This window comes from Ovis canadensis, chromosome 9 (assembly GCF_042477335.2).
Source record: "Ovis canadensis isolate MfBH-ARS-UI-01 breed Bighorn chromosome 9, ARS-UI_OviCan_v2, whole genome shotgun sequence".
NCBI classification, from domain to species: domain Eukaryota; kingdom Metazoa; phylum Chordata; class Mammalia; order Artiodactyla; family Bovidae; genus Ovis; species Ovis canadensis.
The window spans coordinates 87,801,946-87,826,799 of record NC_091253.1 but is presented as its reverse complement, the minus strand read 5'-3'; the positions used below and the strand labels follow the sequence as shown (position 1 = coordinate 87,826,799).

General features: G+C 36.3%; 1 protein-coding gene across 5 annotated transcripts in view; it reads left to right on the top strand.

Annotated features, from left to right (window-relative positions):
• Nucleotides 1–24,854, top strand: part of VPS13B (vacuolar protein sorting 13 homolog B) — a 787,290-nt gene that overhangs the window by 372,011 nt on the left and 390,425 nt on the right. For all 5 annotated transcript variants that reach the window (XM_069600522.1, XM_069600521.1, XM_069600524.1 and 2 more), the window contains exon 24: nt 21,128–21,348. In XM_069600522.1, coding sequence (XP_069456623.1) covers nt 21,128–21,348 — 221 coding nt within the window. The remainder of the gene's footprint in view (nt 1–21,127; nt 21,349–24,854) is intronic.

The window sequence follows — 24,854 nt, the reverse complement described above, 5'->3', positions numbered from 1 at the left end:
TTTTGCTTATCTCTTAATTTCTGGCTTCTTCTATTCCCTGGCCTTAATAATCTTTACTATTGGGAGAAGCTTATTAATGATTTTATTTAGTGTATGTACTTGTGTGTGTTTGTGTTAACAGATATAAGTTTTAATCATGGTATGTGTGGTATAGAAACATTTTATAAATACATTGATTTTCATTTGTTTTTAGTGCAAAAGTCATTCAGGGCACAAAATCTACCATTGTTTCTGGAAGTAGAATCCCCCAGTAATTTAAAGATGTTATGACAATATTATAGCTGCCCCCGCAGTAGATTTTATGAAAGGAGTAATACATATATCCTACCGTATTATTTGGTATCTCTTCAATGCTCATTTATAATCCTTTTTATTTCTGTAACACTACTGCCAACTTCAACTGCTTGTCCTTTTTATTTAATAAATTGTTTTATTCTTATCTTGTTTTTCCAATATACTATGAATGAGTTAAGAACTACAGAAATCTCCCTTTTTAAAGCATATGATGTTGTTATATTCTGTGATTTTTTTTTTCTAGAATCTTAGTTTATTTTCAACTTAAAAAAAGTAGTTTACCAGATGGAGAGAACTAGAATCAAATAGAAACTTCTAAAGTCTATTTTTCATACTCCCTAGGAGACTACAGAGTGACTACATAATCAACATGGAAACCTAAAGTAGAAACAATTTTTTAACCACCTGGTTATTGCATTGGCCAAACCTATCCTGAAGGAAGGAGATTATTTCAAGATATTTAAAACTTTTCCAGACATTAGAAAATTATAGATACCAACTTCTTACGAAATACCATAAATATGCTTTTTTCATTTTAAAAGTTGTTTGTAGAAATATTTGCATAGAACCCTTTGATGGGTATGTATAAAGAGTACTTTACTTTGTATCTTTGTATCTGTGCATAGATGGAGAAAGAATCTGGAGGTCTGTTCATTTTCAGTTTTCAACTAGTCCTGGTTTCAGTGTCACTCTGCATTGTCTTTTTTCCAACATATTTGAGTATAGAACCTGTTGAATGATGGATGTCATGAATCAGATTGAACCTTTATAGTTTATTTCTCTGTGCCTCAGTCACTTGCTATAAGTTTAAAAAAAAATCGATGTTACACATCTGCTGTTTTGTCTTCTGTTCTCATCCTCATTTTGATTTACAATGCTATTTTTCTCTTTCACTGTCGTTTTCCTGGTTTCAGAATGTAGATAAATATTTTCAGTCATTCATGTTCAACCACATACGGAATGTGTCTAAATCTATATACCACCCTCCAAGTATACTCCTTTCTAGTCTCTTCCTCTGTTATTGTTTGTTTCATGTTCATTTTTGTTCAGGCTTCCCTGGTGGCTCAGACAGTAAAGTATCCGCCTGCAATGAGGGAGACCTGGGTTTGATCCCTGGGTCAGGAAGACCCCCTGGAGAAGGGCATGGCAGCCCACTCTGGTATTCTTGCCTGGAGAATCCCCAAGGACAGAGGAGCCTGGCAGGCTACAGCCCATGGAGGGGTCACAAAGAGTCGGACACAACTGAGCGACTGAGCACAATATTTTTTTTTAATAAATGCTTTCTGATAAATGTAGGCAGTGGATTTGGTGAGGGTCTGGGGGACATGGCGCAGGGGAAGATAAGAAAACTGGGGGCAAGGAGATTAGATATTGCAGCTAGCTATGATAGTTGTATAAAAACATGACTGTCTAAACCAGAATGGTGGTGCTAGGAATGGATAAAATGGGAAAGAATAGAGACATATTTGAGATTAACAAAAAGTTGGCTAAACTTTGTGACTGTATTAGTTATAGATAGTGAAAGAGAAGTAAATATGTAGAATAACTCAATGGTTCCTAGCCTGGATATCTATGTAGAAGTTTATATGGTCAATATGATTATAAATAAAAAGATTTAGTTTTGGGTGTGGAAGATGGGAATGATGAATTTAGCTTGGTGCATATTGTGAAGTGTTTGTGGGACATTCAAGTAAATTTATCTAATAAGCCATTGCATATTTAGGTCTAGAGTTCAAAAGAGGAATCATTGTTAGAGATATATAATGTAATAGCAGGGAAAATGATGAAAAAAGATGTCATCACCTAAAGTCACTTATATAGAAACAAATGTATAATCCATATAGAAAAAGCGGGAGAATACTAATGTTGACTGAAAAGGAAGAAGAAGACCGAAATTCTCCAGGCAAGAATACTGGAGTGGGTTGCCATGTCTTCCTCCAGGGGATCTTCCCAAACAGGGCATCAAACCAGGTCTCCCACATTGCAGGTGGATTCTTTACCTCCTGAGCCACCAGCGAATTCCAAGATGAGGATTAAAAGATGTGAAAGGAATTTGACAGTTCTGGGTGATTGGTTTCTCTTACCATCATACTTTCAGAGGAATAGTGTTAATGCAAGTCAGGTGATAGTGCCCTAAGGACTAAATGGAAAGTGAAAAACTGTTAGGACAAATTTATAGTGTCTTTTAAAAAATATTTGAGAAAGAGGTTTATGTATATCTTGATACTCTTTGGTTGTAAACAACAGAAACCAAATCAGGGTAATCTAAGCAAAAATGAAACATTGATTCATTGCCTATATCCCGCTGTAGAAAGCAACTTCGAATATTTAGTTAAAATTTTGATATTTCATCACCATTTTACTAGTGGTTATGAAGACCATGGTCTTTGTAAGTTCTTCATTAAGAAGAACTTTTATTTCGTAATCTTTTTTTTTTTTTTTTAACTTGTAGCTCCTGCACAGTTATTTTTCTCTCGCTCTTTGTCTTTGGTGTTCCTTGGTTATCATTCTGGAGTGCTAAATTTCAGTTAAAATTTTTATTTTTGAAACTAGTGTTTAGATTCAAAATACAGTGATCTAGTCATTAATGATAGAGTAGATCATGCAAACATAATGATCATATGAACATAATGAAAAAAACTCCTTTAGCATTATAGTAAAAGATGATCAATAGAATGAACAGAAGGGTTCTCATTATATAGATCTGAGCCTTCTTCTATACTGAATTTAGACTTCTGAAGTTCAGAATGTGAAACTGTTTGTTGAAATGTGTCATCTGATTTCAATTGCCGTGGAAGGGAGAGATGGTTACTAATATAGCCAGATCCAATCTGTGTAGGGTGTTTGGGTCAAAATCAACATCTTGGGTTTCATTAGAGAGCATTTGCAGTGAGGCTTGCAGATGTAATTTGCTACATCCAGCTCACACCTCTGAGCAGATGGGTTTCTACCCTGTGCCTAGCAGAAGTTTGTGTTTCCTTCTTTGAAAGAGTTGCCTGTGACTTTATTAAAATATTTTGACAGACTTGGAATATTGAGATCATTTATAAATTAAAACTCTGCCGTTGTTGGATTTAGTGAGTTGTAATAAAAACTGATATGAAAATCGTTGAACAACTATGGAAAACATGAGAGCTATTTTTCTGTGTAATTCTGGTCACCTCAGTAGTTCATATGTATTGTTACAATATAGATTTTTTTTAAATGTCATAGTTTGATTATTGTAATTTCCACTTATTCTGAAAGATGGTGATGTATTGTTGTAATAGTTTTTTTGGTTTAGTTTTTTGCAATAGTTTTTAAGAATTAAAGTAATTTTAATTCTTAAACCTTATGTAAATGAGATGGCCTGGGGAAAAGAGAAAGCCCAGAAAAGAGCTATAGATTTGTTCTTGAGGATGTTGTTTTTAAATAAATTTCTTGGAAGACATCCTATAGGTATAACAAATGAAGTTAAGCTGTTGAGCTGCCTAAACATATTTAATATAATAGCTACATACATTGTTCTCTTCTCAGTAGCTCACATTCATCAGTAACTCACATTCATCCTGCTCAGTCATTTGTTTACCTGTGGATTCTGTGACTTTTAAAGGCCAGACAAGGAACCTTACTTTATTTGCTGCTAATTTTGCATTTCTACCCACACAAATATTTATTTTAAAAACAAAAGCCAGTATGGCAGATCTAATACCCTGCTCACCTTTTAAAAATAAACTGTATAATTTACAGCCTTAAGATCTTAAAAATACGGTTTTTGAGTGATACCAAGGTAACATTCTAATTAAAGGGAATTTTTAAATTGAGATACAGTTGACATATAAAATTATATAAGTTTAAGGTATTCAGCATGCTGATTTGATATATATTGCAATATGATTATCACTGTGGCATTAACTAACATTTCTATCAGGGCATATAATTATCATTTCTTTTTTGGTGAAAATATATAAGATCTAATCTCTTAGCAACTTTGAAATGTGTAATGTAGTAATGTTGACTGCAATGTTAAGTGCTAGGCCTTAAATCTTCAAATCTTCTATTTGCAAGTTTGTACCCTTTAATTCTTCAATATCTCTCCAACCCCAGGTAACCACCATTCTTCTTTTTTTTATGAGTTTGCGTTTATAGATTCCATATGCAAGTGATATACAGTATTTATCTTACTTTGTCTGGCTTATCTAACAGCATAATGCACTCATTACAGGAAATTTGGAAAGGTAATAACATATATAAGTGAAAATTGAAAAATAAATAAAAATCACTTGATAATTACTTTTAACAGTTTAGTTTCAGTTTCTTCCCATTGTCAGTTTTTTCTTTCAACTTTTGTGATATATACATATATAATATTCATTATGTGTAATGAAGGGCAGTGTAGTTTCAATTTCTTCCCATTGTCAGTTTTTTCTTTCAGCTTTTGTGATATATACACATATAATATTCATTATGTATAATGAAGGGCAGTATTAAAGGATGTTCAAACCACCAGACAATTGCACTCATCCCCCATGCTAGTAAGACTATGTTCAAAATCTTGCATGCTAGGCTTCAGCATTATGTGAATTGAAAACTTCCAGATGTTCAAGCTGGTTATAGAAAAGGCAGAGGAACCAGAGATCAAATTGCCAACATTTGCTGGATCATAGAGAAAGCAAGAGAATTCAGAAAAGTTTCATTGACTACCTTATAGCCTTTGTGTGGATCATGACAAACTGTGGAAAACTCTTAAAGAGATGGGAATACCAGACCATCTTACCTGTCTCCTGATAAACCTGTATGTGGGTCAAGAAGCAACAGTTAGAGCCTCGTATGGAACAACTGACTGGTTCAGGATTGAGAAAGAGGTACTGCAAGGCTGTTTTTTGTCACCCTGTTTATTTAACTTATATGCAGAGCGCATCAAGCAAAATACCATGCTGGATGAGTTACAAGCTGGAGTCAGTATTGCTGGGAGCAACCTCAAATATGGGGATCACTTCAGTTCAGTCGCTCAGTCGTGTCTGACTCTTTGCGACCCCATGAATTGCAGCACGCCAGGCCTCCCTGTCCATCACCAACTCTGGAGTTCACTCAGACTCGCGTCCATCGAGTCAGTGATGCCATCCAGCCATCTCATCCTTGGTTGTCCCCTTCTCCTCCTGCCCCCAATCCCTCCCAGCATCAAAGTCTTTTCAAATGAGTCGACTCTTTGGATGAGGTGGTCAAAGTACTGGAGTTTCAGCTTTAGCATCATTCCTTCCAAAGAAATCCCAGGGTTGATCTCTGTCAGAATGGACTGGTTGGATCTCCTTGCAGTCCAAGGGACTCTCAAGAGTCTTCCCCAACACCACAGTTCAAAAGCATCAATTCTTCGGCGCTCAGCCTTCTTCACAGTCCAACTCTCACATCCATACATGACCACAGGAAAAACCATAGGCTTGATTAGACGGACCTTAGTCGGCAAAGTAATGTCTCTGCTTTTGAATATGCTGCCTAGGTTGGTCATAACTTTTCTTCCAAGTAGTAAGCATCTTCTAATTTCATGGCTGCAGTCACCATCTGCTGTGATTTTGGAGCCCCCAAACATAAAGTCTGACACTGTTTCCACTGTTTCCCCATCTATTTCCCATGGAGTAATGGGGCCAGATGCCATGATCTTCGTTTTCTGAATGTTGAGCTTTAAGCCAACTTTTTCACTCTCCTCTTCTACTTTCATCAAGAGGCTTTTTAGTTCCTCTTTGCTTTCTGCCATAAGGGTGGTGTCATCTGCATATCTGAGGTGATTGATATTTCTCCTGGCAATCTTGATTCCAGCTGCAGAAAGCGAAGAGGAACTAAAAAAACACTTGATGAGGATGGAGAAGAAGAGTGAAAAAGCCAGCTTAAAATTCAATGTTTAAAAACAAATAAAGATCATAGCATCCAGTGCCTTCACTTCATTGCAAATAGAAGGGGAAAAGGTGGAAACAGTGACAGATTTCCCCTTTTGGGGCTCTAAAATCACTGTGGATGGTGACTGCAGCTATGAAATTAGAAGATGATTGCTTTTTCATAGGAAAACTATGACAAACCTAGACAGTATGTTAAACAAAGTAAACAATCACTTTGCCAACAAAGGTCCCTATAGTCGAGGCTATGATTTTTCCAGTGTTCATGTATGGGTGTGAGAGCTGGACCATAAGGAATGCAGAGTCCCAAAGAATCGATGCTTTCGAACTCTGGTGCTTAAGAAGAGTCTTGAGATACCCTTGGACAGTAAGAAGATCAAACCAGTCAATATTAAAAGAAGCCAACCCTGAATGCTAATTGGAAGGACTGATGCTTAAGCTGATGCTCCAGTACTTTGGCTACCTGATGAGAACAGACAACTCATTAGAAGAGACTCTGATGCTTAGAAAAATTGAAGGAAGGAGAATAGGGTGACAGAAGATGAGATGGATGGATGGCATCACTGATTCCATGGACATGAACTTGGGCAAACTATCGGAGACAGTGAAGAACAGGAAAGACTGGAGTGCTGCAGTCCATGGGGTCACAACGAGTCGGACATGACTTGGCGATTGAACAAACAAACATAATTATTGTATTTATTATACAATTAAGATAATAATGCCTGAGAAAAATATTCAGTCATGTTTTTTCTTTTATTGTTTTATCATGAGCATTTTATATGAACTTAACATTTTTAATCTATTAAAAGTAAGAGAGTTTAGACTTTAGAATTTCACCATTAAGTATGATGGTAGCTGTGAATCTTTTAAGACTATTTATTTATTTATTTGGTTGCTCCAGGTATTAGTTGCGGCATGCAGTATCTTCAATCTTTCTTGAGGCACATGGGATCTGTAGTTGTGGCATATGGCATCTAGTTCCTTGACCGGGGATCGAACCTGGACCCCCTGCATTGGGAGCTCAGAGTCACAGCAACCACTGGGCTGCCAGGAAAGTCTCTAGCTGTGGATTTCATAGATGCCCTTCATCAGGTTGAGAAGAATCATTTTCTTCTCAGTTTATTGAGACTTTTTATCATGAGGTAGTTTGGAGTTTTATCAAATATTTTTATGAATCTAATGAGATGATATGTCTTCCCCCCCTTTATGCTATAATGTGATATATTTCATTAATCACTTTTGCATAACTAATTGATTAAACTAATCTTGTATTTGGGGATATAGAACATGTGGCTATGGTGTGTCATCTCTTCATACGATGGCAAACATAGTCTGCCTTTTAATTTTTTTGATCTATATTCACAAAGGATTCTAGTCTACAGTTTTCTGTCAGTGTCTTTGGTTTTTGTATGGGGTAATACTGGTCTCATTGACACACAGTGAAGTGAAAGTCACTCAGTTGTTTCTGACTCTTTGCGACCCCATGGACTATACAGTCCATGGAGTTCTCCAGGCCTGAATACTGGAGTGGATGGCCTTTCCCTTCTCCAGGGGATTTTCCCAATCCAGGGATTGAACCCAGGTCTTCCGCACTGCAGGCGGATTTTTTTTACCAGTTGAGAGACGGTAAAGCATCTGCCTACAATGCAGAAGACCCAGGTTCGATCCCTGGGTTGGGAAGATCCCCTGGAGAAGGGAATGGCAACCCACTCCAGTATTCTTGCCTGGAAAATCCCATGGATGGAGGAGCCTGGTGGGCTACAGTCCATGGGGTCAAAAAGAGTTAGACACTTCACTAATACTGCTCTCATAGAATTAGTTGGGAAGTTGTTTCTCTACCTATATTTCTGAAATATATTTCCTTTGTGGAGGATTGGCATCATTTATTTAAATATTTGATGGAATTCACCAGTGAAGCCATGTAGAATCGGTGAACAATTTTTTTAGTAGAAAAACTTTTAATTTTTGAATGCAGTGTGTTTTCCTTTTAAATAGAATTTAGTTAGGTTTTGATTTTTTTGTGTAGTCTGATAATCTCTTATTTTTAAGTAGGATGATTTGATCATCAATATTTCATGTAATGATGTATTTTAATTAAATTGGTCGTTTGCTATTTGTTAATTGTTTCTTTTGTATTTTTGTTCCTCTGTTTGTTTTTTATACCATCTTTGTTTTAAATGGGTATAGTATACCATTTCATTTCCACCATTGATTTTTTTTTACTATGTATTAAATAATGATGGATCTAAGAATTATTTTGTGCATTTGAATTTATGACACTCAACCTCAGATATATTTTAACTTAATTCTGCTAAATTATAAAATAATTATTTGAACATAGTTCTGTTCTCTCTTCCTTTCTGTTCATACAAATATTATGTCTCTATGTGTCGTAACCCAGTAGTATAGTTTTATTTTCATTGTCCTATGTGATTAACTGCTTTTTTTTTTGCCAGTCTCCAGTTTGTTTTCAGTGAGAGCTGCTCCGCTTGTAGATGTATTTTTGATGTTTGTTGGGGAATGTGAGTTCAGTGTCCTTTACTCTTCCATCGTGTTTGATATCCTCCTCAAATACCACATTTTTTAATTCATCTATTGATAGACCTAAGCTTTCTTCTATATGTTGGATATTGTGAATAATGCTCCTCTGAACATTGGGGTACACATATCTTTTTCTAGTGGTCTTGTTGTTTTCATTGGATCAATACCCTGAAGTGGAATAGCTAAACTGTGTGGTGGTTCTGTTTTTAATTTTTTGAGGAGCTTTCATACTATTTTCCGTAGTGTTTGTACCAATTTACATTCTCATCAACAGTGCACAAAGGGTTCCCTTTTGTCTGCATCCTCCCCAGTACTTGTTATATATTGTCTTTTTGATAATAGCCGTTCTGACAGGTGTGAGATATCATCTCGTTGTACTTTTGATTTGCGTTTCCCTGATGGTTAGTTTTGTTGAGCATCTTTTCCTGTGTCTGTTGGCCATCTGTATGTCTCCGTTGGAAAAATGTCTATGCAGGTCCTCTGCCCATTTTTTAAAATTAGATTGTTTTTATGATAGAGTTACTTGAGTTGTTCATGTATTTTGGATGCTGTGGATTCTCAGTTTCTTGGAAGGAATGTAGCCTTGGATTGTTCCAACTGTTTGACATTTAAGCTTCTTTACTGAAGTCCTTGACAGTGTGTATTTTTTTTTTTAATGACTTCTAGCCCTCATTGATAACTTTGTAAACTTTTACTGATTCCTTTAATGCCTTTCCACTCCCTATAAAAGCTGTTAGAGACCAGTTTCCCTCCTGGCTCAGATGTTAAAGAATCTGCCTGCAGTGCCAGAGACCTGGGCTTAATCCCTGGATTGGGAAGATCCCCTGGAGAAGGAGAAGGCAACCCACTCCAGTATTCTTGCCTGGAGAATTACATGGACAGAGGAGCCTGGCGGGCTACAGTCTATGGGGTCACAGAGAGTCCGACAAGACTGAGTGCCTAACACTTTCACTTTCATGGTTTTCTCAAGGTTATCTGATTATTTCCCCTACCCAGCATATAGACTCTTCATTACGTTAATGAAAGCATTTACCACTTCCCATCCAAACAGGTTCCTGATGCAGGACCTTTATACTTAGTATTCACCTTGTAGAATATATTTTTTTCTAAGTAACTTCATGCCTTTTGTCTCTATGGAATGTCATTTTTTTCTGAGTGGCTTTTCTGGACTATCCTATCTTAAAGTGGCAGCACTCCATTCTATTATCCTGCTTAATTGTTTGCAGAACATCTACAACTATTAAAATACTGTATTTCATTAAGATATTAGTTTATTATTCTTTCCACAGCTAGAATGCAAGCTCCATGAGAATAGTGAGGCTATATTGTTCACTGCTCTCTCCCTAGGTCCTTGAATAATGTCTATTTTTACATTTAAAGTTGCTTAGCCATGTCTGACTCTTTGTGACTCCATGGACTATATAGTCCCTGGAATTCTCCAGGCCAGAATATAGGAGTGGGTAGCCTTTCCCTTCTCCAGGGGAGCTTCCCAACCCAGGGATCAAACTCAGGTCTCCTGCATTGCAGGCAGATTCTTTACCAGCTGAGCCATAAGGGAAGCCCAAGAATACTGGAGTGGGTAGCCTGTCCCTTCTCCAGGGGATCTACCTGACCCAGGGATCGAACCTGGGTCTCCTGAATAACAGCTGCTGCTGCTGCTGCTGCTAAGTCACTTCAGTCATGTCTGACTCCGTGCGACCCCATAGACAGCAGCCAACCAGGCTTCTCTGTCCCTGGGTTTCTCCAGGCAAGAATACTAGAGTGGGTTGCCATTTCCTTCTCCAATGCACACATGCATGCTAAGTCACTTCAGTCGTGTCCGACTCTGTGCGACCCCATGGACAGCAGCCCACCAGGCTCCTCTGTCCACAGGATTCTCTAGGCAAGAGTACTGGAGTGGGTTGCCATTTCCTTCTCCAGAATAACATCTAGTACATATTTATTTCAGTAAATAACTTGTTTAACAAGTGAATCTACCTTACCTGAAATAAGTCTTTAGTCTGCTCTCATTGCTTAGGACCAACCCATTTTTTATCCATTTCTGTCCATCCATCCCTCCCTCCCTTTCTCCTTTCTTTCCTAACTTCTTTCCCTCCTTCCTTCATAAAGTAAATATTTATTGAGTGCATACTATATCCTATGCACTATGTTTTTAAGTAACTTGCTTCAGAAATGATGTTTCTTACTTAAATGCTTGTCATATAAAAATTCTAACATTTCTTTCAGCTTAGTTAACAGAATAAACCTGTTACATGGAAATCCAATGAAAGATTTTTAACCCTTGATATTCTTTGATTCGTTTTTGAAATTCTTTCTTGACTTTTGGAATAACCACTTGCCTTGATTCATTTTCTGTGAATAATTGATGCTTTTTAAAAATCTCTTTTGTGGGTTCTTTTCTCTATATACTTTGTTCTTCACATGTATAGCTTTACTAGATATTCTCATCTAGATCTATACTTAACCTATCACCTTTTCACTGATGGTTTACAAGTCTATAAGATTTTCAAATATCTGACTTCTTTGTTTCTTTTTTATATCCTTAGGTATCTATTTGACCTAGATTGTCCGTCAGCTGGCAGTGAAAACATTATGGAATATTGTGTTAGAGAGTAACAGCTATTTTCAGTACCAAACATTGCTCTATTCATTAATTCATAGCTAAGTCCCTGATCACACCTGTCAGCTTTAGCATGCTTTTAAAGGGGTTCACCTGAGCTCCAGAGAATGGAGCTGTATTTGAGGTGCCAAGTTATGGAGAAACATGAACTGCACGGCTCAGGTTTTCCTCCGTACTGTTCCCTTCATTTTGAGATTCTTCACAAATTCATTGATTCAGACTCTTCGTTTAGAATTTGGAATAGTTGTTTGAACTGAGAGAGTATGTCATCCATGAACTTCTACCTTTCAAAAAAAGTATTTAAATAGTAATACTAAATAATAAAAGGAGTGAAATTTATCAAGGCTTTACTTTTTATATTTTTACAAAATACTTTTTTCCCATTACTTTACTCATTAGTCTCGTCTTTCCTTTTGTCACTAAGTTCATTCTTTTACTATAGTGAAGTAGTCCTCTCAACTCCTGTGAACGGAAACGGCATGGGTTGGCTTAGTGCTTCACGCGGAAACAGGAAAGGATTTAGGAATTAGAATTTCTCCTCTAAACAAGAAGGGGTAGTTAGAGCGCTCATTCTTACTGAAGTCTCTGGTGCGAAATCCAGCTCATTCTTCTGTGCAGGAAGAATTGCAGGTAGTATTATCATGTTCTGTTGCACTCAAGAAACCAGTTTATCAACTTAAGTAGATTGATATGGCTACTGTTAAGTCAGTAATGTAAAATGAACACACACATGTGTATCATTTGTCCCTAACAAATACTTATTTATTAGGAGAGTTAACATAGCAAATCTTTTATATATTAGTCAGTCTCGGTTTTCATCTAATAGCAGCAAACAGTTCTTTTGTAGAAGTCTTCGGAAGGTACTAGTTTCAGCTCAAATTGACTAAAATGACTGTGTACTATGTGTTGTGTTAAGGAAAATGATAAATGTATTCACTATTTAGAATGTCTGTTGTAAATCTTTTAAGTATTTTCATTATTGTTGTAAATATAATGTATGTATCTGAAAATGTTTTGAAAAATGAATCATGTCTTAAGCATGTCTTAAGTTTGAGAGTACAGTGTTGGTAAAATACATATTCAATTAAATAGCTTAATAAAGGATAATTGACTATTCAGTTATTTAAGAAAAAGCTAACATAGAAAACAACCAGCTAACCATAGAAAATAATACCCTATATTTATTTTTAAGTTATAATCCATATATCACTGAGTGTTGAGACCAAAGAAATATTTTATGATAATGCTTCCTTAATTATGTAGTTGTCTTTGTATAGTAATAAGTGAGGTGAGGCTTGCCATTAGTTAGTGGTAAATCGCTTTAGAAAATACAGAGAATTGTAATATCTCTTGACAACCTATATAAACTGAGGGTATATCTTGTTAGTTGACCATATGACCTTAAATAAACAGAACATTGCTATAATTTTGACATTTCTTTTTAAACTATTAAGTAGTTACTAATATATTAATTGCTGGAAGGACAGTGTGAAGCTATGAGATTGTTTTAGTTTTTTAAAAGTAATAATTGTTCTGGTTTTGCATTGTTTATAATTGCAATCTTAGGTTTTAAAGACTTAAAAAATAACAAGTATTATATGTCTTTAGTAATGTAATGTTGATGGTTAACTTATTAAATCAGTAATAATTTTCAGAAATGAATAGTACTTAGCATTGAATGCTTGGGTTTCTAGATGTAAAGAAAATATCTATCAAATTTGAAATGAATTATCTATTTTTTCATTATTTAATAATCATGAGGTATTTTTTTCTTTTCTTTTTTTAAAAAAAATTTTTATTTTTACTTTATTTTACTTTACAATACTGTATTGGTTTTGCCATACATTGACATGAATCCACCCCGGGTGTACATGCGTTCCCAAACATGAACCCCCCTCCCACCTCCCTCCCCATAACCTCTCTGGGTCATTCCCGTGCACCAGCCCGAAGCATGCTGTATCCTGCATGGGACATAGACTGGTGATTTGTTTCTTACATGATAGTATACATGTTTCAATGCCATTCTCCCAAATCATCCACCCTCTCCCTCTCCTTCTGAGTCCAGAAGTCCGCTCTACACATCTGTGTCTCTTTTGCTGTCTTGCATACAGGGTCATCATTGCCATCTTTCTAAATTCCATATATATGTGTTAGTATACTGTATTGGTGTTTTTCTTTCTGGCTTACTTCACTCTGTATAATCGGCTCCAGTTTCATCCATCTCATCAGAACTGATTCAAATGTATTCTTTTTAATGGCTGAGTAATACTCCATTGTGTATATGTACCACAGCTTTCTTATCCATTCATCTGCTGATGGACATCTAGGTTGCTTCCATGTCCTGGCTATTATAAACAGTGCTGCGATGAACATTGGGGTACACGTGTCTCTTTCCATTCTGGTTTCCTCGGTGTGTATGCCCAGCAGTGGGATTGCTGGGTCATAAGGCAGTTCTATTTGCAATTTTTTAAGGAATCTTCACACTGTTCTCCATAGTGGCTGTACTAGTTTGCATTCCCACCAACAGTGTAGGAGGGTTCCCTTTTCTCCACACCCTCTCCAGCATTTATTGCTTGTAGACTTTTGGATCGCAGACATTCTGACTGGTGTGAAGTGGTACCTCATTGTGGTTTTGATTTGCGTTTCTCTAATAATGAGTGATGTTGAGCATCTTTTCATGTGTTTGTTAGCCATCCGTATGTCTTTTTTGGAGAAATGTCTATTTAGTTAATCATGAGGTTTTAAATATAAATTTTATATTTTTAACTTGCATTAGTTTATACATGCAATACATTTCACATTTTCTAATAGAAAGCAATATTTTCTTCTAAATGTAGAAATTTGGTTACAGAGCAAATAAAATTATACATTGCCCATTTTTATTTCCTTTTCTTCCAGGCATTTCAGCAGTTCCCTTCTGCCAGGAGAATTGATTAGGTTTTCTATTTTTTAAATGCCTTCATTACTCAGACATTCCCAATGTTTAAATTAACATCGTGTAGAATTAAAGAAAGTCTTTTATCTCAACTGTCTTTAAATCAATTTAATGCTAAGTGATTTGGGGAAAAAGTGTCAGCAGTTCTGGCTTATTTATATTTGTAGAAAACAGTGTATCCATTTCCAAATTGTTAACCTTTGCAATTAGCAATAAGATATTCCTGATTCCACTAATCATATTTGAAATAAAAATCTACCTCAGTCATACTGTATTGTTGGACATGGGGAAAAGACATAAGGAGTAGAGGAAGGCACTCCTCTTGTTGTTTTTGTTTCTAAAGATACTTGATGAAGGTTATGAGAGGAAAGAAAACTGAGAGAGTGTCTCAAATATTAACCAACTTTCTTCATTTTCCATATTGATATTTATAAGATTATTTACCTAGGCACAAAGTATATACACTTTTTCGTCTGTATAACTAGTCACTGTTTGGTGATGCCAACATTGATAATAAGATTGTCGAAATGTACATATGTAGGTTTTTCTTCTTCTTTTTGTTTTGCTCTAGATAGTGCTTTCTTTTGTTATCCAAGTTCAGTTCAGTTCAGTCACTCAGTCGTGTCCAAATCTTTGCGACTCCATGAATCGCAGCACACCAGGCCTCCCTGTCCATTACCAATTCCCAGAGTTCACTCAGATTCACGTTCATCGAGTCAGTGATACCATCCAGCCATCTCATCCTGGGTCGTCCCCTTCTCCTCATGCCTCCAGTCCCTCCCAGCATCAAAGTCTTTTCCAGTGAGTCAACTCCTCGCATGAGGTGGCCAAAGTACTGGAGCTTCAGCATTAGCATCATTCCTTCCAAAGAAATTCCAGGGTTGATCTCCTTTAGAATGGACTAGTTGGATCTGCTTGCAGTCCAAGGGACTCTCGAGAGTCTTCTCTAACACCACAGTTCAAAAGCATCAATTCTTTGGCGTTCAGCTTTCTTCACAGTCCAACTCTCACATCCATACATGACTACTGGAAAAACCATAGCCTTGACCAGACGGACCTTAGTCGGCAAAGTAATGTCTCTGCTTTTGAATATGCTGTCTAGGTTGGTCATAACTTTTCTTCCAAGGAGTAAGCATCTTTTAATTTCATGGCTGCAGTCACCATCTGCTGTGATTTTGGAGCCCCCCAAAATAAAGTCTGCCACTGTTTCCACTGTTTCCCCATCTATTTCCCATGAAGTGATGGGACCGGATGCCATGATCTTTGTTTTCTGAATGTTGAGCTTTAAGCCAACTTTTTCACTCTCCTCTTTCACTTTCATCAAGAGGCTTTTTAGTTCCTCTTCACTTTCTGCCATAAGGGTGATGTCATCTGCATATCTGAGGTTATTGATATTTCTCCTGAGAATCTTGATTCCAGCTTGTGCTTCCTCCAGCCCAGGGTTTCTCATGATGTACTCTGCATAGAAGTTAAATAAGCAGGGTGACAATATACAGCCTTGACGTACTCCTTTTCGTGTTTGGAACCATTCTGTTGTTCCATGTCCAGTTCTAACTGTTGCTTCCTGACCTGCATACAGATTTTTCAAGAGGCAGGTCAGGTGGTCTGGTATTCCCATCTCTCTCAGAATTTTCCACAGTTTATTGTGATCCACACAGTTATCCAAATCGGTCCTTTATTTTATGCTTTGTGTTGTGCAAAATCAGCAATGTGTGATACTATGTAAGAAATCCATACCATGTAATTTTTATAATTTCACTTAGTTTTAAGTTACTATTATGTAATCAAGTCCCCCTTCCCAGTTGTTGACATGTATCACATAGTCTTACATTGAATTTTATTTATTAATTTTCTCCTAAAGCTTTGTCATATTCACTCTCTTTTACATTATTTTGTACGAAGTAGTTCAGTATTTGACTTATCATTTTTCTGAGAATTAATTTGTCACTAGTCTTTTCTCTGTTGATAATATAGACGTTTTACAAATTCTCACAGAAATGGAATTTTCAGCCTTCTTTCTTTTTCTTGTTCTTTAGACAGTTTGTTAGACATTTTCTGAATTCTGCCAGCAATAAATAGTTTTTCTGAAATAATCTGGAAAGCCTCAGAATAGTATATGGTCCTGGTCTATCATGGTCTGTCATATTCTAACAACTCCTCATACAGTATATTGCCAGTGTTGTAAATAGATGAGGTGCTTTTATTTATTTATTTTGTGTGTCTGTGTTTAAAAGGAATATTTGTGCAATAATGATGTGTTAAGTTTTGGTAATTTTTTCATAGTGATTAATTGTGAGAATGTTTGTCATTACACATTAAGATCTTATAGGTAAAATGTGCTTTTTAAAATAGATTATCTGCTTGCCAAATAAATGAATGTAAAGTATTACATTAAAAGGCTCTGTTTAAAACTTAGAGAATGATATACCAAATTTCAACTTATGGTCCGATTCCAAAGAAGAAGCAGACACATATCTAAGATAGTACCAGTGTCATTTGGAATCCTTTTTTTCAGTTTCATGAGTTTAAATGTGGTGTTTTTTTAATCCAGCATAATCATCATTTAGCATTTCTTGGATAACATGAAATTTGAAAGACTATATATAGCTCTCTACCAATTTTAAAATATGTAGCCTGAAATAATTCCAAAATATTTTAAGACAAATTTGGCAAAGCGTTTATTTTGTAAACAGCATGGAAACTTGTGTAGATTTTTAAGCAATTTCAGAATTAGTTACAGATGATTTAAAGTTGGTCATTCTTCTTGAGGGCAAAATATTTTAAGTCTTAAGAGAGGCGGAGTACCACAGTGCTAACCACACATTATTATGCAGTTTTCATCGTTTCCAGTCAAATTATTGTGGACTGCTGTGTAGCTACAATTATATTATTATTCAAGTCTCAACTTCAAAGTTTCCAGGTTTAATATTATTAGCTTCTTGATTAAGACATTTTGAATGTTCAAACCTACGAGAATCTATCTTGTAGTACCCCTTCAATATCACCATTCACAATTCAAATGCATATTTATATTTTTAATATATATATCTAGAACATGATCTACTTAGTTATTCATTTAATCTTTTCTTTTTCCTTACCAAAAGAATAATATGAACCTAAAAGTACAGTGTGATCCTAGTTTCAACTCTCTGTACGCATGGCCAACACTATAAGGGAGGAAAAAAAGGAAATAGAACAATGGTAATAGTGTATATTCCTGGGAGTGGCAAGATGGAAGGTGAATTATGGCTGGTTTTTATTTTTTTTCCTTTATATATTTTCTAAGTTATTTTCAGTGAGGTACTAGTACCTCTCTAATTAGAAGATAAATTTGTTTTGAAACAATCCAGATACTTAAAGTCTATATTATCCTATCTCTGTTGACAAGTCTTGCTTAACTATGCTAAAGCCTTTGACTGTGTGTATCACAACAAACTGTGGAGAATTCTTAAAGAGATGAAAATACCAGCTCACCTTACCTGTCTCCTAAGAAACCTGTATGCAGGTCAAGAAGCAACAGTTAGAACTGGACATGGAACAACAGATGAGTTCAGAATTGAGAAAGAAGTACATCAAGGCTGTATACTATCACCCTGCTTATTTAACTTGTATACGGAGTACATCATGGGAAATGCCAGGTTGGATGGAGCACAAGCTGGAATCTAGATAGCCAGGAATATCAACAGCCTCAGATAGGTACATGATACCACTCTAATGGCAGAAAGTGAAGAGGAACTAAAGATTCTCTTGATGAGAGTGGAAGAGGAGAGTGAAAAAGCTGACTTAAAACTCAGCTTTCAAAAAACTAAGATCATGATATCTTGTCACATCACTTCATGTCAATTAGGGGAAAATGTGGAAACAGTGACAGACTTTATTTTCTTGGGCCCCAGTATCACTGCAAATGGTGACTACAGCAATGAAATTAAAAGACACTTACTCCTTGGAAGGAAAGCTATGACTAAAAGGAGAGACATCACTTTGCTGACAAACATCCATGTAGTCAAAGCTGTGGTTTTTTCAGTAGTCATGTACGGATATGAAAGTTGGAGCATAAAGAAGGCTGAGTGCCAAAGAATTGGTGCTTTTGAACTGTGGTACTGGAGAAGACTCTTTGAGTTCCTCCAACAGCAAGGAGATCAAACCAGTCAATCCTGAAAGAAATCAATCCTGAATATTCGTTGGAAGGATTGATGATGAAATGGAAACTCTAATGCTTTGGCCACCTGATGCCACCTGACTCATTGGAAAATACCCTGATTATGGGGAAGATTGAGAGCAGGAGCAGAAGCAGGCAGCAGAGGATGAGATGGTTAAATAGACTCACTGACTCAGTGGACATGAGTTTCAGCAAGCTCCAGGAGATAGTGAAGGATAGAGGAGCCTGGGAGGCTACAGTTCATGGGGTCACAAAGAGTTACAACTTAGCAACTCAACAACAACAACATACTAACAAGTTTTTCAGAGTCAAAAAGACAGTCATATGAACATATTTTCCATCAAATTGCCATCCTAGTACTCAGTTCAGTTCAGTCGCTCAGTCGTGTCCAAATCTTTGCGACCCCATGAATCGCAGCACACCAGGCCTCCCTGTCTATCACCAGCTCCCGGAGTTCACTCAGACTCACGTCCATCGAGTCAGTGATGCCATCCAGCCATCTCATCTTCTGTTGTCCCCTTCCCTGCCCCCAATCCCTCCCAGCATCAGAGTCTTTTCCAATGAGTCAACTCCTCGCATGATGTGGGCAAAGTACTGGAGTTTCAGCTTTAGCATTGTTCCTTCCAAAGAAATCCCAGGGCTGACCTCCTTCAGAATGGACTGGTTGGATCTCCCTGCAGTCCAAGGGACCCTCAAGAGTCTTCTGCAACACCACAGTTCAAAAGCATCAATTCTTCAGGTCTCAGCTTTCTTCACAGTCCAACTCTCACATCCATACATGACCACTGGAAAAACCATAGCCTTGACTAGACCGACCTTTGTAGGCAAAGTAATGTCTCTGCTTTTGAATATGCTGTCTAGGTTGGTCACAAGTTTTCTTCCAAGGAGTAAGCATCTTTTAATTTCATGGCTGCAGTCACCATCTGCAGTGATTTTGGAGCCCAAAAAAATGTCTGACACTCTTCCCATTGTTTCCCCATCTATTTCCCATGAAGTGATGGGACCAATGTATATAAATATTATAATACAAGTACACTTTTAAATTCTATTTCATGAAGCACTTTACTGGTAGCCACAATTGTAAAAACGATGGTTTTGTCTCATTAATTTATACTGACAGTTCTTTTCTCTGATAAATTTTTAAGAGAAAAATTTAAAACAACAAAATATTGCTCTTAACCTTGAAATGTATGAGTACTTATTTTTTAAAATCAAGTATATACGTGTGTGTATATAGATATACATATATATACATGTATATATACATGTATGTATATATCCTTTTATACATATGTAAGGGTATTCAACTGAAGATGTAAATATGCATCCTGAGTTTTAACCTGCAGAGACTTCTGATTCAGTAGGTCTGAAGTGGAAACCAGGAATCTATATTTTATATCAGCATCTGCATGATTCTGATGCAGACATTCCAACAGACCATAGTAAATTGTTTATTTATTTATTTTTTATTATTCTGCAGTCAGATCATGGGCCACGTTTAGTCCATTTTCTTAATTTAACACGTTTTTATGGTCTCCAAGGTACATACATCCCAGGAGTTACACTGTGCAACCCACTAGTAAACCAGTAAGGGAATACAAAGTTAGAACTTCACTTCAGTTCAGTTCAGTTCAGTCGCTCAGTCATGTCCCACTCTTTGCGACCCCGTGAATCTCAGCATGCCAGTCCTCCCTGTCCATCTCCATCTCCCGGAGTTCACTCAGACTCGCTTCCATCGAGTCTGTGATGCCATCCAGCCATCTCATCCTGGGTCATCCCCTTCTCCTCCTGCCCCCAATCTCTCCCAGCATCAGAGTCTTTTCCAATGAGTCAACTCTTCGCATGAGGTGGCCAAAGTACTGGAGTTTCAGCTTTAGCATCATTCCTTCCAAAGAAATCCCAGGGCTGATCTCCTTCAGAATGGACTGGTTGGATCTCCTTGCAGTCCAAGGGACCCTCAAGAGTCTTCTCCAACACCACAGTTCAAAAGCATCAATTCTTCGGCACTCAGCCTTCTTCACAGTCCAACTCTCACAGCCATACATGACCACAGGAAAAACCATAGCCTTGACTAGACGGACCTTAGTCGGCAAAGTAATGTCTCTGCTTTTGAATATGCTGTCTAGGTTGGTCATAACTTTTCTTCCAAGGAGTAAGCATCTTTTAATTTCATGGCTGCAGTCACCATCTGCAGTGATTTTGGAGCCCCCCAAAAATAAAGTCTGCCACTGTTTCCACTGTTTCCCCATCTATTTCCCATGAAGTGATGGGACCGGATGCCGCGATCTTCGTTTTCTGAATGTTGAGCTTTAAGCCAACTTTTTCACTCTCTTCTTTCACTTTCATCAAGAGGCTTTTTAGCTCCTCTTCACTTTCTGCCATAAGGGCTTGTGTTTATATTTTTATCACCTTCCTTAATTTCTATTTTTTTTCTTTTATAATGTAACAATTATTGATATAGTAGTATATGGAATAAATACAAATATTAAGAAGTAACCCTTCAATAGCATGTGAACTATTTAACATGTTGGTCTGTGATACAATGTATGTTTTTTATGGTGCCATATTAAGTGTTTTCTATTTTAAATATTGATAGTACATAATATTTGATAGTAGATAATATTGATAGTAGACACCTTAATATCAAATGACAGTTAACTATATTTTTGTATGTCTGCCTCCCTCACCCCTTTTGTCCCTATTATCAGGTGATGCTTTTCCTTGGACAATCAGCTTGCATCATTTCAGCATATACACCCTTTTTGGAAAACAAGTGACACTTTGCCTAGTGGAACCCATGGGTTGTACCTCTACACTAGCTGTTACATCCCCAAAATTGCTTGCTACAGGACCTGATATGAGGCATTCATTTGTTGTCTGTCTGCATGTTGACCTAGAGTCACTTGAGATAAAATGCTCAAACCCCCAGGTAGGTACATTTGATTTATGAAAGGAAATTTAAAATAACGTGATTTAAGAACAATTGTTACCCATTTTGTTGAAGGGTTTCTTTTCTGTTAAGTGTCCTAAATTATTTTTAACAAGGCCATCAAGATCAGAATGGTTAGATTAAGTATTGCTTTGAAGTTCTCTCAAGTTTTGTAATTTAAGCTTTTCTGAAAATGTAATGGTGGCAGCATAAATGCATTTTTTGGCTGATGGAATGAAATCAGTTGCAGATGTAAGGTTTTTGAACAGTGAAGAACTACTTTACTGTCAGATTGGAAGAGTCTGTTAAAGTGATCACGTGTAATTTCTAATCAGATTCTCACTCAGAGCTTCATTTGCTCAACATGTAGTATTTTTATTTTAAATCACTGTTGACTGTTTAAAAAAGGCATTTTGTTAATCATTTAACATTCCAGTTGGAATAGGGCAAACACATATATTTGACAGTTTTATAATTTAGTATGAGCTCAGGTCTCCTGAGTTTGTACAAATTATTAATTGCATACAGTTTAATACTTGTTTATTTGACCTAAGCAAACACTAGTATAATTTCTACTCAGATTGTCAATGTTGAATAATATTTGAAATTATGTTTTTAAAACAATGCTTTAAAAAATTTTATTGAATTTGACAGATCAGTGTTGATAAATCTTTGTTTATCCCAGCATTAGTAGTTACAAGCCAGTTTTAAAAGTGTCTTTCTTTTAAATTAATTAATTAATTTTTTAAAAAAACGTCACAATATTATATTGGTTTTGCCATACATTGACAGGAATCCACCATGGGTGTACAGGTGTTCCCCATCCTGAACCCCCCTGCCACCTTCCTCCCCATCCCATCACTCTGGGTCATCAAAAAAATAAGTGTCTTTTAAAGTCGATTCAAATATTATTCTGTATTTTATATAGCCTTATTACTGATACCATTCTCCTTCTTTCTCCTCTTCTCTTTGTCTCACTCCACATACTGAATAGTAAACATTTTGGCTTAATTTTTATATATATTTGTGCATTTTGACAAAATCAGACCTGCTAATATCTTGGTGATGACCTTATAAAAATGCATATCGTTAGAATTATGAGAAAGCAGATATATTAAACTAATAGCTTATCCAGTATTACAAGACTAATTTCTTTTATAATCAGGGAGGACTGGCGTGCTGCAATTCATGGGGTCGCAAAGAGTCGGATATGACTGAGCCACTGAACTGAATAAATTTCTTTGAACATTAGTAAATACACCAGTTTAATAGCCATTTGCCATTCTATTATGACTCATAGTGGAATAAAAGAGAATAATTATGAAATGACTTACCCTCTCAAATTATTCTTTGAATGCTGCTTCTGATGGTTCTTGAAACTCACTTCTAGCAGAAGGAAAACTTCTTGGTTGAGTTTTGTCCCCCATAAAATATATGTTGAATTCCTAACATCTAGTATCTCATTGTTGTGACTTTATCTCTTCATTGGATAGAGATAATCAAGTTAAGGCAGAAGTGAATGGAGAAGGAAATGGCATCCTACTCCAGTGTTCTTGCCTGGAGAATCCCAGGAACGGGGGAGCCTCGTGGGCTTCCGTCTGTGGGGTCGCACAGAGTTGGACATGACTGAAACGACTTAGCAGCAGCAATCAAGTTAAAATGAAGTCCTTAGGGTGAGCCCTCATCCACTGTGATTGATATCCTTATAAAAAGGGGAAAATTAGAATTAGATAAACAGAGGAAGTTGATGTGAAGATACAGAGGGAGAGTGCCTTGTGAATGGAGACAGAGATTGGACTGATCCAGCTGCAACCCAAAGAACAGCAGAATTGCTAGCTACAATCAGGAGAACAAGAGGCATGAAGGAATCTTCTGAGTCTCAGATCATGGTCCTGCTGATACATTGTATAGGGATTCTCTATATCTCCAAAACCATGAAACTATAAATTTCTGTTGTTTTAAGCCACTCACTTCTTGATACTTTCATATGCCAGCTCTAGCAAGCAGATTGTCGAGAGACAGGTTCACTTTTGTTAGATCCTTTATCATAGAAGGCGGTAAATAGGGAAAAATAGATTTAGCTTAGTTCTATCATAGTAACAGAAGCCCACCTTGGCCTATCTATCCTATTAATTATTTTTGTATATTCCAGGGGAAAAAAAACAAAAACTAACAATATAAATTGATGTTTCCAATTTATTTTTAAAATAATTATATTGCAAAAAGGACTTAAAAACAGCTATTGAAATTTTCTTCATGAGGTGTAAAGGAAAGAAACACTGAATGAAAAAGGTAAGAATTCATAATGGAGAGGTAAAGTATAAAAACAAATCGGATTTGAGAATTGAAAATACAATATATGAAAAAAAAAATACCGTCTAAGGTTACAGGTGGTCTGCATGTGACGGAAGAGTCACTGAACTTGAACACAGAGCATAGAAAGTATTGAATTTGAAAAACAGAAAAAAAAAAGATACTTTAAAGAATATCAAAGCTTAGTGAATGTGGGAAAAAACGTTCAAATACATATGTAATTGGAATTCCAGAAGGTAAGGAGAAAAAGCTGGAACCAGAAAAATATTAACAAATAATTGTCCAAAATTTCAGAAAGAGGTAGGCTTTTACATATTCAGAAAGTTCACTTAGTCTCAAGTTTATCTTTGAGGATAAAGTCAAAGGAAAACCTGTTTGGAGACATTGTGATTAAAATACTGAACCAAGAAAGATATAGTTTTTAAAAAATCTTGAATGCAGCTACAAGAAGATACATATCTATATACCTTAACAATGATTTGAATGACTGCAAATTTCTCATTAAAAATGATAGACAACAGAAGACATTGGAACAATATATTTAAAATGCTTACAGAAAAGCACTCTCAAGCCAGTGTGTGTCCACAGAAACAAAAGTGAAATAAAGACACTGTAGATGAGGAAAAACTAAGAAAATTTGTTACCAGCAGCTCTGCTTTACAAGAAATACTGAAGGAAGTTCTATATGTTAAAAGGGAATGATACTAGATGAAACCTTGAATCTTCAGAAATAAAGAAAACCACCGAAATAATAAATAGCTTGATAAATCTTTTTAAAAAGCTGCTTTAAAAAAAATACGTATGACTGTTGAAAGCAAACATATAACACTGACTGCTAGAGCTTTCAATGTATGTAGATATAATATACAAGAAAATTTCATCATTAAGGGAACTTACAGTGGTTTTTAGATTTCTAAATATCTCATGAAGTGTTACAGTGTAACTTTAGATTGTGCAAGTTTTTATGTATATATTTTAGTTTCTTAGTGAAGTGAAAGTCGCTCAGTCGTGTCCAACTCTGCGACCCCATGGACTATACACAGTCCACGGAATTCTCCAGGCCAGAATACTGGAGTGGGTATCCTTTCCCTTCTGCAGGGGGTCTTCCCAACTCAGGGATTAAACCCAGGTCTCCCACATTGCAGGTGGATTCTTTACCAGCTGAGCCTAAAAAAAAAGTAAAAATACAGAGA